Genomic DNA, 15,797 nt, shown 5'->3' with positions numbered 1-15,797 from the left:
AGCAGCGCAGCTGGCAGCACCGCGGCTACAAGCTACAAGCTTTCAGCTGCGCTGGCATTCCACTCATTCGTCTCTGGTACGTTGTCGTTTGTGCAGGCAAGCAGCGCTCTGAGGCGCTCGAGTTTTTCCGTGTGCACTTCTAAACTGTAAATCTTAAAAAGAAAAAAGAATACTTAATCTGAAACTGGACTCGGCGACTTGGCCAAAAATTAATAAACTTTGAACAAATTCATAAAACCTAACTGCGCTGTCTTTTATTTAATTTATACCGAGCAAAACGTTTTAAAATTGTTTTTTGTTTAACTACGTCAACTTGTGCAAATAAATACAACACAGAATTTAACATAACAAAAGCAAAAAGCAATAAGTCAACAATAATAATAAACTCTATATATTTTAACTTTCGCTGTAAATAAAACTCGAAACGATTGCATTTCCGTTGTAAAATTAAATAAATAATCAAATGATATAAATTACTAAAGAAAATGTTTTGAATTACAAGGTAAAAATTTAATAAAATGCTAAAAGCTAAATTTACGTTTAAACTGTTAAAAAATTATATAAAAAAATTCAACAATAAATGAAAGAATGAACGAGAAATACGAAAATGATTTTGGCTGTTTCTGTCTTTAACGCGAAATAAAAGTTTTTTATGTTCTGTTACAAAAAATAACAAACATAAACTCAATTAAGCATTATTCAAAATATTCGTATATACTAGCTGAAACAAAATGTATATATTTTTGACAAAAATAAACTTTTATTATGCGTGGATTTGACAACGACAGAAACATACACAAACACACATAAATATATAAATATACAGCATTTTTATATGCGCTTATGTGTGAGTGTGTCAAAAAGATTATCAAAAAAAAACGAAATAAAGAAAATAAAGTAAAATAAATGTTCAACTTTCAAAGCAAGAAATTAAACATCTAAAAAATAAACTTTTTTCGTATTGGAAAAAAAAGTGCGCACGTTTGTTACACGCGTCAGCGAAAGCGAATGAAAAACAACAGCAACAACAAAAAGAACAACTGATCATAAAGTAAAGCATATTAATTAATAAACAATTACAAATGTCAAGCAAAAAGGAAAAAATAGGAAAAAAAACTTTTACACAACACTTGCACCTAACCTACAAACCGAATGCTGCTGCTGCTGCCAACGCTGCTGCAGCGGCAGTTGCAAGCGCAAAAAAAAACCCAAAAACAACAACAATAACGACATTTTTATTGCAATCTGCGTTTTAGTCGGCGCAGCGTTGGCGCTGACGTTAACGTCGCGCGACCCCCACAGCGAAACGCACGATCTGTCTACCGCTGCTGCTGCCCACTCGCTCTCTCTCTCACTCTCACTCTCTTGTGCTCGTTCTGCGTGCAGTTAGGCTCTCAGCAAAGCCCACGGCGGCGTTTCATTTTGTTTCGCTTTTGTTTTATTTATTTTGGCTATTTGGCATTTCGTTTTGTTTTTAATTTTTTTTTTCGGTTGTGTGTGTTTGTGGGGGGACAACTGCATTTGCATTTGCTTTCGCATTACATAAAATTGCTGAGCGAGTTAATTTGTTGATGAAATTTAATTGAATTGCAGCTTAATTAGCATTTAGCATCGACTTGTCAATAGACAAATATGCGCGCATGCATACATATGTACATACAATCATATGTGTGTATGTGTTTGTAGGTTCACGCCCACGCATAAGCTGGTTACACAATTCTACGTTGTGTGTGTGTGTGTGTTGTGGCCAAAATGCGTGTGTCATTTCTGCTTGTCCCACCGTTTATAGTCTACTTAATTCAGCTTCTATTAAAAACATACATACACACTTACATATGTATGTAGTTGCCTCCTTTGCCTACTGCTTTTTATTTTCATTCAATTTAATACACATTGCCTTTTATGTGCGCGCACACACGCACGCAGAGAGAGAGAGAAAAAAAACCAAAATGTTCGTCAAAAGCAATTACTGCTATTTTACGTTGAGTTGAGCTTCGCATGATGCTGCTCCGTTATTGCTCTGCAATTGAAATCAACATCAACATCAGCGGCAGCGGCAGAGACAGCAAAATCAACTACAGGAGCAGCGCAAATAAGAGCCGCATCTTCAGCCAGGCAGACAGAATTCATTTGTTTTATATTCTTTTTTTGTTCTTCTGCTCTCCACTCTCTTCCTGTCACTGTGTGTCTTCTTGTATCTGAGCGCTGTGTTGTGTGTTTCGACTCAGTTTGTTACACAATAAAATTGTTGCTTTAATTTAGTTGAATCAACTTCTTCATTCATATAGCTGTCTATGCATATATGCATATTTAAAAAAATATATTTATTTTTATTTTTTTTCGATTTGCCATTACCATTTGACGTTAACTGCATTACTAATGCACTTTTAAGTGATTATTTTTGTTGCGGCTATTTACACTTTACCCCCATCTTGTTTAGTCGCGCTCTCGCACTCTGATCACCTTTACTGCGCGCGCTCTCCCGTCACCCTCTCTTTCTGCCTATGCATAAGCAGAAAAGTGTGCCGCTGAGTGTTTGCAGTTTTGAGAATGCATAAGTGTATACACGTGCATGTGTGTGTAAAGGGAGAGACAGACCGAGAGAAACGCACTCACATCACGCGATCAATTGCTCGACTTTGACTGTGTCTACATGTGTATGTGTGTGTGTATTACACAGAGTTCAAGAGTTTAGGCGCCCTCTCGCTCTCGCGCTTATCAGCAATGCTTGAGGTGTTGCTTTCGTCACAGCTCAGCTTTAACAGGCCAACAAAGCTTCAATTAAAAGCTCAAAGGCTTAACCTTTAATTGATTTTAAGCTGCAAGCTTTTTGTTGTTGTTGTCGTTGTCTTATTTTCACTAATTTTTGGCAATTTAATTTAAAATGATGTAAGCTTAAAATCTAGGTTCGAACCGGCTGCAACCGGCGAAAAGTACATAAAAAAAAATAAAAATAAAAAAAATAGATGAAGCAATTATTTAAGTGTGTTCTCTGTTCGCTTTGCTTGTTAGCTTTGCGGCTATTGTCGCAAATGCTTTTGTCCCATTGATTGCCTTCCGGCATAGTTCTCTCCCACTCTCCTGCTTCCACTCTCCCGCTTCCTCTCTCCCGCTCGCTCACTCTACTCACTGAATGTGCCCCTATATGTACGTATGTATGCGTGTATATGCAGGTGTGTGATTGTATGGGCTGTTGCTGCTGCACCATTTGGTGTACAGTTAAGTTTCCATATTTTTCCATTGTCAACAACCGCAATTTGACATTGAATCTTCACAGTGGGGCCGGTCACTTCTGGTGCCTACCGCCTGATTCTCGAGTGCCCCTACTACGTCAATGCAACCCCACTCACTGTGACCAATACTACTGCGTATTAACTATTTCACCAGAGGGACGAGCCCCCAAAAAGGCGAAAAACAACAACAACAACAAATATATGAAAAACACTTGTTGACTTTGACTTAAAAAGTTTATAAATATTTGCTTTTGCTTGAATCATATATTATTTGTGCCTCATCATGCTCCAGGTTTCTTATACTTGTTTTTTGTTTTTATCTAAGAGTTGTAGGACGGGGTGTTCCACAAGCAAATTCACGACGGTTTCACGTGCTTAACGGCACAACGCTCAGCCGCTGCGTGCATGCACACAGCACGGCACGGCACAGCACAGCACAGCTGAGTTTGGCCGATTGTACCGTTTCTATCTTATCAATAAGCATTTGCCGGTACTGTAAAGACTATAAAGACGACTGCCAGAAACACTCTAGACTCGCTGAGTTTTCATGCCAACAGCCAGGCTACAGTCACGGGCGCAACGTATGCTGCATGATCTTCTAAGCATATATAGCATGTTAATATATTTTATATAAAATATATAGAATATATATATTCATATATATATATATGGCTCTGTTGCCATGATCTGCTGTTGGCTTATCAATTGCTATGCCAGAAAAATGTAACGCTTTAATTAGCCTGTCAGACACACCCACCAAATGCCGCTTATCGCTCGGCGACGTCGTCTTGTCTTGGCCCGGTTAATTGATAAGCCCGAGGGCGGGCTGTGGTGAGGGTTAGGGCATATTGGTAAAGCAGTTAGTAAGAAACGTCCATTTCGCGACATTTCCGCAACTAGCTTATCTGAAAGAACAGAATGAAAGAAACAAGTAAAATTTTTCCAATACTCGAAGCACAGAAACAGCTCAAAAATCAGGCTCATTAATAGTTATATTATTTAAAATAAACCTCATACTAACCAGAACTATGACACATGTACATAAATATTACAAAAGAAAATTTAATATTATATAAAAAACAATTGCAATTATTACGAATTACGCGCGTTCTTTGCTTTCGGGCTGTGGTGTAACAAACGAGTGCAATTAAAAAAAAGAAAAATAAATAGAAAAAAAGAAAAGATTACAAAAGTCAGGAAAAATAAAAAAAAAACAACTTTTATATGATTATCATTACGATACGCGCTTTGTGCATCGCCTTTTTGCAGTAATCTTGAGAACAAACATGAGATTTATTCACTTGCACAACAAACGGCGGCAAGTGAGGAACAGGAAAACAAGAAACAGCAACAACTACCTGAAACTAACAACAACGAAACAACAAACAACACTGCAACAGCAATTGATAAACAAGTTGCCGCAGAAGCAACAACAGCAACAACAACTGCAATTGCAACTTTAGAGCTAGCGGACAAACCCAAAGCGATTGAGACTGCAAACGAAAAAGCAACAATTGAAACAACAGCAACAACAACAATCACTGCACCAGCAGCAACTTCAACTGCGACTGCTGCTGCAACTAACCCACCAGCAACAACAATAACAACAACCACAACATCCAACACCTCAATAACCTCATCTTTAGATATAATATCGAAATCAAAACAACAACAAGTGCAACCCGAGCAGTTTATTAAACGTGAAAATAATTCACCTGGACCGCGAACCATCACCTCTCAGCTCCTTAGCAATTTGCGCGTCAACAACAACAACACCAACTGCAATAGCAGCAGCAACAACAACTGCGACAACTTGCTGCCTCGCGAAGAGAAACGTCCCAAATCGGTGACCGCCTCGGTCATACGCAGCACACCCCCAACCGCTGTGTGCAAGAAGAGTTTTGTTGCAGCCACTCTGCAAACGCTGCCGCCCACAACAACAACAACAGCTGCCATACTGCACTCCAGCAATCAGCAGCAACAATTGCAGCAGCAGCAGCAACAACAACAAGCACAAGATATGAATAAAGGATTCTTATCATTCGTTGATGATGGCCGAGGCTTAACAAGTAAGTAGAACAAAGCACAACAACCCAACCCACCCCACCCCACCCACTGCCCGCCCCAACACATCTAATACACACCTAATCATGACCACAACAACAACCCTTTAACGATTACATGTTGCATTACGCAAGTTGATAACCCCCCTTAACTCGAAAGGTGCGCAAAATATAATATATATGCATATATATAATATAGATAACTCTCGGCTGATAAGCGCCAGAGTTAAGTGCAGTTAGAAAACGTCATCACAATCAATTCTCAATGCCAGAGTGCAGCAATAGGTCGGTTTCATACCCCAACTTCAACTACAGATTGTGCATTGTTAGGCTCTATATAAGAGATTACAGTGCGCTGATTATACCGATAGATTAATCATGAGTATAATATCTTACTATATAAAGGTTTTGTAACCGAATATTATTTGCTCTTCCATGAAGCCCTGGTTCGTTGTAAAAAATAGGCTGTAAGGCCCGCATTTATAAAGTTAAATTTCGAACTCACTGTTTTAAATTTAGCAAACTCTTGGAGTTAATCTAAGCTATTTTTATAGTCTACGACTGAGACATAAATACTAGATGCTGAGTCTGAGGTTACAACCCGGAACCGCATTCCCTGATTGAGCGCGTCTATAAGACATATAGAATACATCAATCAAAGTCAACATTTCTAGGAAAATAACGAAAATCAATGAAAATAATGTGGTGATAAAAATAATAATTATTTATTTATCCTTGTTTTCTTATCTGTTTGAGAGTTAACAACATTCTGTTACTTTCTGCAGTCAGCCGCTATCTAAAAGTGTGACCAGAGTATGCTTACATTGTATTCTCAGTCTTTGATTTATGAATTTTGGGGGGAATTACAGAAACAATATTAGAATTTACAAATCGGTAAATGCTTTACCTTTAGAATTCTTAAATCTAAATTTCTTTTCTTTTAATGCATTTTTGAATGCATTTGTTTTTTTTTTTTTATTTTTTTTAAATGTAGAGCAGAAATCAGAAAATAGTAAATATAGTATAATGCATGTAAGATCGACAACCAATTGAATGGGAATTGAAAATGTGAATGTGAATTGAAAACAAGTTTTTTTTATTTTTCTGCTGAATGTTTATTATTTTCTGAACTGTATCGATAAATTATAAGCTTTATCAAGTGTGACCATAATAGAATTTGGTTGTTAGGATTTGGATGTTTTTATTCATATAAGAATTTTGATCAACTCGAACTGGAGTTGAATACTTTGTCAGCTTAAGAAGCTGACGCTGTATTGCACTCTGATGTCGTTTCTCTGGGAGAGTCGTATTATAGTTGGAGAAAACCATGATAAATTGTGATTTAATTAAAGCATAGAAGCAGTCAGATCTCAAATCTTAATAGTACTTACCTTTATTGCACTTACGAGCAATAAAAACATGTGTTTTATGGACATTTGTCAGTAGGAAATAAGAAATATACTAAAATACGTACACACATAAATGCGTAAGAATTTGTATTTATTTGTTGTTTGTTATTTTTTTATGCCCCATGCAAGTTGATAACCCCGTGGGGCAATTTCCCGGATCAGGAATAGTCCAAAATGTGCATTAGCCAAAGACCAAGGCTAGCTTGTGTGTGTGTGTGTATATATATATATATATATATATATAGAATGCATATTCATACGAGTCGCGCCCGTTTATAAGTAGATTCTATGTATAAAGGAAAATACTCAGGCAAGCGCTTGACGTGCGCTATTCGATGCGATTTGATGCATTGTCGTAACGTTGTGCGGCTATTAAATTGGTCAATCTGTCGCTTAGTCAGTCAGTCAGTCAGTCAATTGCTTATCACCGTTTGTGGTCGCAATTTGCGCAAATCAAACGATTTATTTGTAAAGACAACAACAGCAAATGCACAGCAGCAACAGCAACAACAACAACTACGACGACGACTGTAACAACAACAACAACAACAACAACAACAACTAGCTTGCATTTTGTAAACAAAGTGCAGCAAACTAGCCCCATACTCAGCTATGCCATAGAGAATGCAGACATACAGGCATACATACATATATACATGCATTTATATGCACATATATTCTCGTATAGTAAATGCATCAACATTTGCCGGTTGGCATTTTTTTTCCTTTCAATTTACGTGCATTTCTTGTTGTTTTTATTATTTATTTTTGTTTTTTGCTGTCATAATCGCTTAATATTACGCATACGCCGTGTTTAACCCACCAAAGCCGCAAACATTATTTTGTTTTTGCAGTGAGATTCTCTTCAGCCCGAGCATATTAGCCCAATGCCAATTAATATGTTAAGCGATATGCGGCTGTCGTCCAGTTGGTTGGCGCGTGTGGCACAGCTTCGGCCGTGGGGCTCTTCCCGAGCGCTGCCGCTTGTGACATGTGTCAGCAGCACCGACCGCCCACGCTTTCGGCCCCTGATTTTCCCCGACCACGCTGTAGGCCCCTGCTTTTCCCCGCCTACGCAGCTACCTTTTCACACTCATTCCAACTGGTGGCGCGTGTTTTTATTTTTATAGTTTTTTTTTGCTGCAGTTCGCTTGGAAACTGTCTGCAAATAGCAATTGGTTCTTTCTTGTATACCCTTTAAATATCAATTGTAGGGTATCTTCAAGTTGTGACAGGCAGTCCGATTCTTGTGAATTTATATATTATATTTTTTGATTTTGCTTGTAGTATTTTTCTATTCTCCTGACACTTATCTGACTCGGTTTACTTTTAAATCGATAAAAATCGATTTTTAACTCACCCATCTTCAGTTAGAACAACTCTGGCAGCTTTGATAAACATTTTTGTATTCCACAATGAATAATGAATAAAAAAGTTGTTTTCTGCACAATTGATAATTATCGAATATCGCCTTACAGTCGATATTTGTCGAATGTCGCTTCACAATAGATAATTATCGCATGTGGCTTCAAAATAGATAATTATCGCATGTCACTTCACAATCGCTAAGATTAGTCTTCAAAGCAATAGTTACCCATCTATATTTTAACCGATAAATATCGAAAAAAAAGTCTACAGGGCATATATTAGAGTGGCATTTGAGTATACCCCTAATTTTATCGTCCTCTATTTTAACATTTTGAATAATCTTCTTTTTCTTATCTGCACAGGGCATTTCCCAGTCGATCCACAGACCACATGCTTAGTTTTTTTTCTTCTCTGGTTTTTCTCGCATTCTGTTGACATTTTGTGCTGGCTGCAGACGCCGTACATACTTCAGTTTTTTTTCCATATTTCTTTTGCTCCCTGTTTTTTCTATATTCTTTTTTTGTTTTTGATTTTTTTTTTTTTTTTTTTGTTGAAGTGTCTATATTTATTTTGTTTTAGTGGAACGTAAATAAACAGGGAAGCACTTATTATATTTATTTTCGTTGTAGATAACCGCAAAGAATTGCTAGTTATAGGAATTTGATTTGGCCTGATCATTTGATGACTAGCGTAAATATTGTGCATTATATTCTATGATATTATCACTACTTTATATTCTGCTGGTAGTTTTCCAGATGTTCATTATCAAGTTTATCAATTGTTTTGTTTTTTCCTGGAAAGTTCACCCCTCGCGACTCGCTCTTCCATAACCCTTTCAACCTACATATTTACTATAATCTCTGTAATACTTCATTTGTTAAGTCAAATATTTGTGCAGCTCCCAAAACAGACAACATTTACTGTTGACTATCGCTAAACTATCGCTTAATTATCGCGCTCGCCGCCACGAGCCAGCCCCAATCAATTTTTTACTTTTCCACTGTCTCTTTGAGTCTGTGCTTAAAACCTCCCAATTCCGCACCCAGAACACGCGCTGCTATGCTATAAACACACGCACAAGTGAGTGCCTAATCGCGACCTCTAGAGTGCTCGAGCTCTTAAATAGGGGCGGGGACATAGCGCGGCGCTTACATAAAGATGCCATCAAATGATTTCTATACACTGTTCACAGATTGAACAAAAAAGGAGTATAAGCTACTTGCAGTGTGCATTTATTTGGCTGCTTTGCAAGCTAACAATTTGATAGTTGGCATATAAGCTCGTATATAATCGCGTCTGGTAGTGTAACAATGTTTTGCCACGCCTACCTGCGGGGGCGTGTCACAGTTTAAGAGCTAGTCAACAATTTTTGACTACTTTTACACTTCTCATATGATATTTGCCAAAGACATAGTTTGAAAAGTCGCATTATGACAGTTTTAAAGTACACAGCTGACAAGCAGACTTTGATTATCATTTCTAAAAGCTGTTACAGTGTATTGCGCAGTCGGTTGCACTCGATTGCAATTGTCAGATTTGCTGTCTGTTTTCAAGTGCTCGTGTCTTCGTTTATTCTTTTCTTTTCATATACCGTAATCCGAATTTTGATTTCGGGCTGTCACTAAACTACGTCATTATTATGTTGATCAACATCATCAACAACAACATCATCGTCATCATCATCATCATTATTGTCATCATCATTTTGGCTGGCATCATCATTATGAAGATTTATTTAAATTGAAACTGTGTCGAGTTGTTGAGCGTTGCCTGAGCCAAGTCACGCGTTAGGCAACACTCTTGTGTGCATGTGTGTGTGTGTGTGTGTGTGTGTGTGTGTGTATGTGTGTGTGTGTTCATATAACTAGTACTCGTTATTCACTGAATGGTTATTCTAGAAAACTTTCGAAATCATATTTCAAGTGCATCGAATGTGGTTCAAGTGCAGCTGCAGCTTGAGGCACGTCACGAGATGCGGCGACAGTCACTTTTCTTCTTTTTTTTTGTTTTTTATTTTTGCCACAGATCAACTAATTACCTTGTGCTTAAGTAACCCCAGCCCCGCAGCCCACTGCACGGCACACTTTAAGCTGCTAAAATTTGTTGCATTGAATGCAGTGTTTTTTTTTTGATTTATTTTTTATTTGGGGCTGCGGCCTTGCACTTTACAGTCACAATTACGAAAATTATAAAAGAAAAACAACACTTTGCTAATATTTACGAATAAGCACTTGAGTGGGCCGTTGCCATAGGCCCGGCTATGGAAGCTACTTAGCCGCATTGTATTATCGCGTGCCATAATTTCAGTTGTTGTTAATTTGTTTCTTTTTTCTCCTATTTTTGTACCCTTTTGATGTGCAGGTGGAAGAAGGCATCTTCGACCCCATATTGTTGTGTGGATAGTCGATATCGAGTCGATCAAGTCATGCATAACTCTACGCCCGGCTTGTTAAGCGAGATGAATTACTCGATATTCTCACATTAACATATTATCGATAAACATCGATTTTGAGATATGTTTTCTTAAGCGTAACTCGAAAATTAGAAGTGCTAGATATACCAAACTTGGCATGTAGATTTTCGTATATCACTTTTTAGATATCTAACCACACTCTCATTATAAAAGAAAGAGAAAAGTTATTTTGAAAGGTAGATATCTTATGATATAGGTAAACATCGATAATGATAAAAGATTTTGTCATCTAAACTTGATGATTTTTATAGGTAGCGACGCCGTGGACGTTCCCTACAAAATTGAAAAAGTAAATCAATTTTAATGCAAGAGCCTTGGGCATATGCACACTTTTGAATGCCAATAAAAATTTCATAAAGATTGGACTATAAACATCAAAGTTAATCAAGGATACAAGACTCATACATAGCGTGAGGCGCAAAAAGAAGCTAAAATGAAGCTAATGACAGCTGGTCGCTGGGTTCAGGGTATCTCCTCTTCGGGCACTACTGACTAGAGCACTCTAGTTTTTTTTTATGCCGCAAAGCGTCGTCGAGTAGCACTTGTGTGCCATAATTATAAGTTGCCCTATGGGGGGTCAGGTGCCTGGCGGCGCCCCTCTCTTGCCCTGCCCAACCTCTGTGTGTTTGCATTGTTAATTAATTTGTTTGTGCCCGCTTGTCTACAGTGTGTGTGTGTGTCTGTATGACTGTGCGAGTGAGATAGACTCTATATGGCAAGTCAAGTGCATATATCATATGTATATACATATATATCTATACGTATATATAAAGTGCATTGGAACGTTTGCCAAAGCCCTCAGCTGTTTTGTTTTCTTTATTTTATTTTTTTTGCTAAACTCCCTGCAATGGCTAATATAACTTTATCAGGTTTTTAATAGCAGTTCTGATAGTAGAAATAGGCGTAAGATTTCTTTGAAAAAGCTAAACAAAGATCTGGGCTTGGTTGGAGCATAGTAGAGTTCTATTCGAAAGTTCTTCAACTGAAGCGTTCAGTTTGATATTTACCTCTGCTGACATACGTTGGCATCAGTTGTCGTTCCCTAGAATTCTAGACATTATTATCCGAAATCTTATTTTTTATTTTTTTTTTCCCTTTTTATTTTTATTCCAATTATTTTGTTTCTTAGCTTACATTTTTTTTATATAATTATGCTCGATAAAACGAGAGTTCACCTATGCATCAAATACATAAAAATTGAAAAATTAAAAAAAATTGTTTAATTAAATTTTTAATTAATTTAATTATTTATTTACTTAATATGTATTATACGCAAACCAGGCGTTCGCTTGATCATTTCTTTGAGCATATGCTTTAATATAAATTTCGATAAATTTCTTTTTTCTAAATCCCAGACTCTTTTGTTAATATCTTTAAATATCAACAGGTTAGGTGTAAAGAAGAAGCTAAAGCTTGTGGGGTTTCGAGTACATTGATCCTATCTATATAAATCATCTAGAATTCTATTATAAAATAGCTACTAGAGCACAATTATCTTTAGAATTTTAAGAGAGTATCGTCTCGTATCTATATGAAAAGAGTTTTTTTCTATTTGTAAATATCATTAATTTTTGTAAATAGCTTTTGTTCTGATTTCCAAGTGTTTTTTCTTCTTTTAGTACCTTCTTTTAATTGTAGAGTATGTAAACTTCGTAGTGTTGCATTTGCTTTCTATTGCACTCGACTCTTGTTGTCGTTGGTCATTGAAAAAATTAAAAAATAAATAAATAAAAAAAATCGATTGATAGGTGCTCATAAATTATTAGAAAAGTTACAATTTTGTATGCATAGAACTTCAGTTAGAGATAAGATACGTGTTACGTGTATGTATGTATGTGTATACATATATGTATGTACATATGTAGGCATCTCGATCTAGGCATATCAAGTGCATAAACAACAGCCGAGTAGAGTGAAAATTCAGCAGTTTGCAACTGGTTGTAATAGGCTTAGAGTGTTGACCACATATACATACAATATATATGTATATACATACATATGTATATGCATATAGACGGCAAAGTCAGTTGAGTAATGCTATTTATATCTGCTGATAAACAATGCCGTAAATATTGCACCCCTTGCTAGTTATATACGACTATATAAACACAGATATACTTATGTATGTTTTAATTCTCCATTATTCCCATATTGTAGTTAGGTCGTGCGAGCAGTTTTATACCGGTTTCGCTGCCTTAGCCCAACCGTTCCCTATATATGAAGGTACCATATAATATACATAAACTATTTGTAGTATATATGTTTATTATGATTGTTGACTAAAGCTGCTCGTGACGCGCATCCACATCTCTGGCTGATTGCAAATGCCGATAAGGCACAACTCGCATCTCGGATCTTGCGGTTCTGGGGCCTTGACATCTGGCTAGGGTTAGGCCTCTCGCAGCCCAAGTGCATTCTAAATAATGTTTGCCATGCATTTCTATGGGTCGTACGTCAAAGCTTCATATTGCTGCCAACAGGCAACGGGCTTTATCAGCTGGCAAAACTTTTCCGATGCTGATTAATGAGGCAGTTATAGAAAAAGGAAGCAAGAAAAATAAGTGACGAAAAATAAATAAAAAAATTGGCTGTCAAAAGGCCATTAAAATCATGGCCCAAGTCTAGCAATTGTAGCACATAAATCAACAAATTTAGCAGCCGAAATAAAATAAGTGCAAACGAAAACTTTTATTAGACTCAATTGGAGAAGCTGTCAATTGAAAGAAATGAATTTTTTTTTTCGATGTCAGCCATAGCGAGTGGCGCCAGTACAGTCTGGTATGGTGTCTGCTGGCTTGTGGCTTTAATTAACAGTGACTTTTGTTTTGTTAGGCGACGTTTGTACTTAGCACCAAGTTTTGACACCTCTTTGACAACTGCACACATGCCCGAATATAAATAAATGAATTAGAATAAGAAATAAATAAATATAACTAACATATATCTTCCTTTCTCTAGTGCTGAAAGAGGAACCGGATGATTTGTCGCATCATTTGGCCAGCACCGCCTGCATACAGCTGGATGAGATGCAGCCCTTCGGCGAGATGCTGGGTCTCATGAGCTCCTGTTTGCTGCCCGATGATATCAATTCCTTGGACTCGACCACCTGCTCGACAACAGGCAGTGCGCCGCTCTATCACAACAACAACAACAACAACAACAACAGCAGCAGCAGCAACAGCTATAACAGCAGTCGCCAGAGTTTAAACACTGCAGCAAATGCGAGCTCAGCTAGCAGCAGAACTAACAGCAACAACAGCAGCAACTGCAGCAGCAGCAACAGCAATAACAACGGCAGCAGCACTTGCAGCAACAGTCAACAGCAAAGTCAGGATAACAGCAGCAGCCACAGTAACAGCCACAGCAACAGCAACAGCAGCAGCAGCAACATTGATCCGCTGTTCAATTATCGCGATGAATCGAATGACACCAGCTGCTCACAGCATTTGCACTCGCCCAAGGTGTGTAGAAGCCCGCTTGAGAAGCTGGCGATATCGGTGAATAAATTAAGACTTTTATCTTCAACTCTTACACAGACACCCGAGGACAGCAGCTTGCCCTCGCTGTGCAGCCCGAACTCTTTGACCCAGGAGGAGGATTTCTCATTTGTGGACTATGATATGCGCGCACCTTACATAGCCATGGACGATGACATGCCGCTGCTCACCGAGGGCAATGTCATGTGGGGCTCTGAGGTGGACAGCATGCAAGAGCATTTGCAGCAGTGGCAGCAGCAGCAGCAGCAGCCACAACAGCAGCAGCAGCAACAGCAGCAACAGCAGCAGCAGCAATATAACAGCTATCAGCAACAGTCTGTGCAACAGCAATCACATCAGCAACAGCAGCAACATTTTTCCAGTTCGCTGTGCTCCTCGCCTGCCTCCACAGTGTCCTCGCTGTCGCCGTCGCCCGTGCAGCAGCATCAACAGCAGCAACATTCAAATGTTTTTAGCACCGGCTCCAGCGAGCTGGCAGCAATGCTTTGCGGCAGCGGCAATGGCTCGCTCTCAATTTTGGACAATGCCCCGATCGAGGATCGTCTGCAGCAGCAGCAGCAGCAGCAGCAGGACTTTCGCAGTTTCCAGCAGTTGCAGCAGCTGCAGCTGCAAGAGGAGGAGCAACAGCAACAGCAGCAACAGTTTTTGAGCCTCAGCATTGAGTGCAAAAAGGAAAAATATGATGTTTCATTGGCCGCCAGCTTATGTCATTCGATTGAAGATGCATTTGAGAATGATTATAGCAAGGATTGTGAGTATAGCAAACGAAAGTTGATCCATCTGAAATATGCAGCAACCAGTTTGAAAATTCCTTGCTTAAAGCTACACAGAAAAGGGAAAAGGGTAAAAACTATAAAATCGAACTCTGCCCAGAATTTCATTTATAGATATTTCAGTCGGGGGCAGCAACACCTACGCGGCGTTAACAGACAGCCTGCTGCCGGCTAATTATGTAGTTGGTCTAAAGATTTTCCCTCACATTTGCCCACACACAAACACACGCATACACACAAATCTTCACACTTTTGACAATTCTTTTCTTTTTTTTTTCTTCCAACAAATACTGCATTTGGAGAGGCCTAAATTTTAGATAGCTATGCGCGTTTATTAATAGACATATACATAAATATATTTATATGTATACATTGGTATATACATATATTCACATATACATATATATAAATAAATATATATAAATATACGTATATTTATATATATATGTTTGCGCGTTTGTGTGTTTTGTAAAAATAGATGAAAACATTGCCACAAATTTTCACATTTATTTGGATTATTTTCTTCTTTAAAGACACTTACTGTGGGCATTTAAATGATATCAAGTAATATGTCAGGCCAGGTCAGCTTCTATATAGCAGATATACTCTCTATATAGCCATGCCCTATTCTCAAAATCTGTGGCTACACACAATTTCTCGGATTTCCTAATCAATCTTTGCATAGAAATGAACTGCAAATCAATATATCATAGTCTGCCGTGTATATATTATATAGCATCAGAGCTGGCATAGAAACTTACCGTCAAAAAGCGACTATTTTCAAAATTTACTTTTCTTTTTAATAGAATTTCCCAACAATCTCCTCGATGCTTAGTTTTGTTACTTCTTCTTCTGGACTTTTCTATCAAATCTCTTTAAAATCGATCAAACATTTTTCATTCGTCCAATGGAAAACTTGCTTTAGGCTTTACTGAAAATTTTTTAGACTTTATTTACTTTTATTTACGTTGGGTAAAAGTT

General features: G+C 37.8%; 1 protein-coding gene across 4 annotated transcripts in view; it reads left to right on the top strand.

Moving 5' to 3' along the window:
• Window positions 1-15,797, top strand: part of sima (similar) — a 105,357-nt gene that overhangs the window by 73,321 nt on the left and 16,239 nt on the right. For 3 of the 4 annotated variants that reach the window (XM_064697042.1, XM_064697040.1, XM_064697039.1), the window contains exons 8-10: window positions 4,503-5,302; window positions 13,505-14,007; window positions 14,083-14,794. In XM_064697042.1, coding sequence (XP_064553112.1) covers window positions 4,503-5,302; window positions 13,505-14,007; window positions 14,083-14,794 — 2,015 coding nt within the window. The remainder of the gene's footprint in view (window positions 1-4,502; window positions 5,303-13,504; window positions 14,008-14,082; window positions 14,795-15,797) is intronic. The other variant, XM_064697043.1, reaches the window with a different exon arrangement.

This window comes from Drosophila montana, unplaced genomic scaffold (genome assembly GCF_035044405.1).
Source record: "Drosophila montana isolate Dmon_TW-CO22-7 unplaced genomic scaffold, ASM3504440v1 contig_3848_1, whole genome shotgun sequence".
NCBI lineage: Eukaryota > Metazoa > Arthropoda > Insecta > Diptera > Drosophilidae > Drosophila > Drosophila montana.
This window is presented reverse-complemented; position numbering and strand designations above follow the sequence as displayed.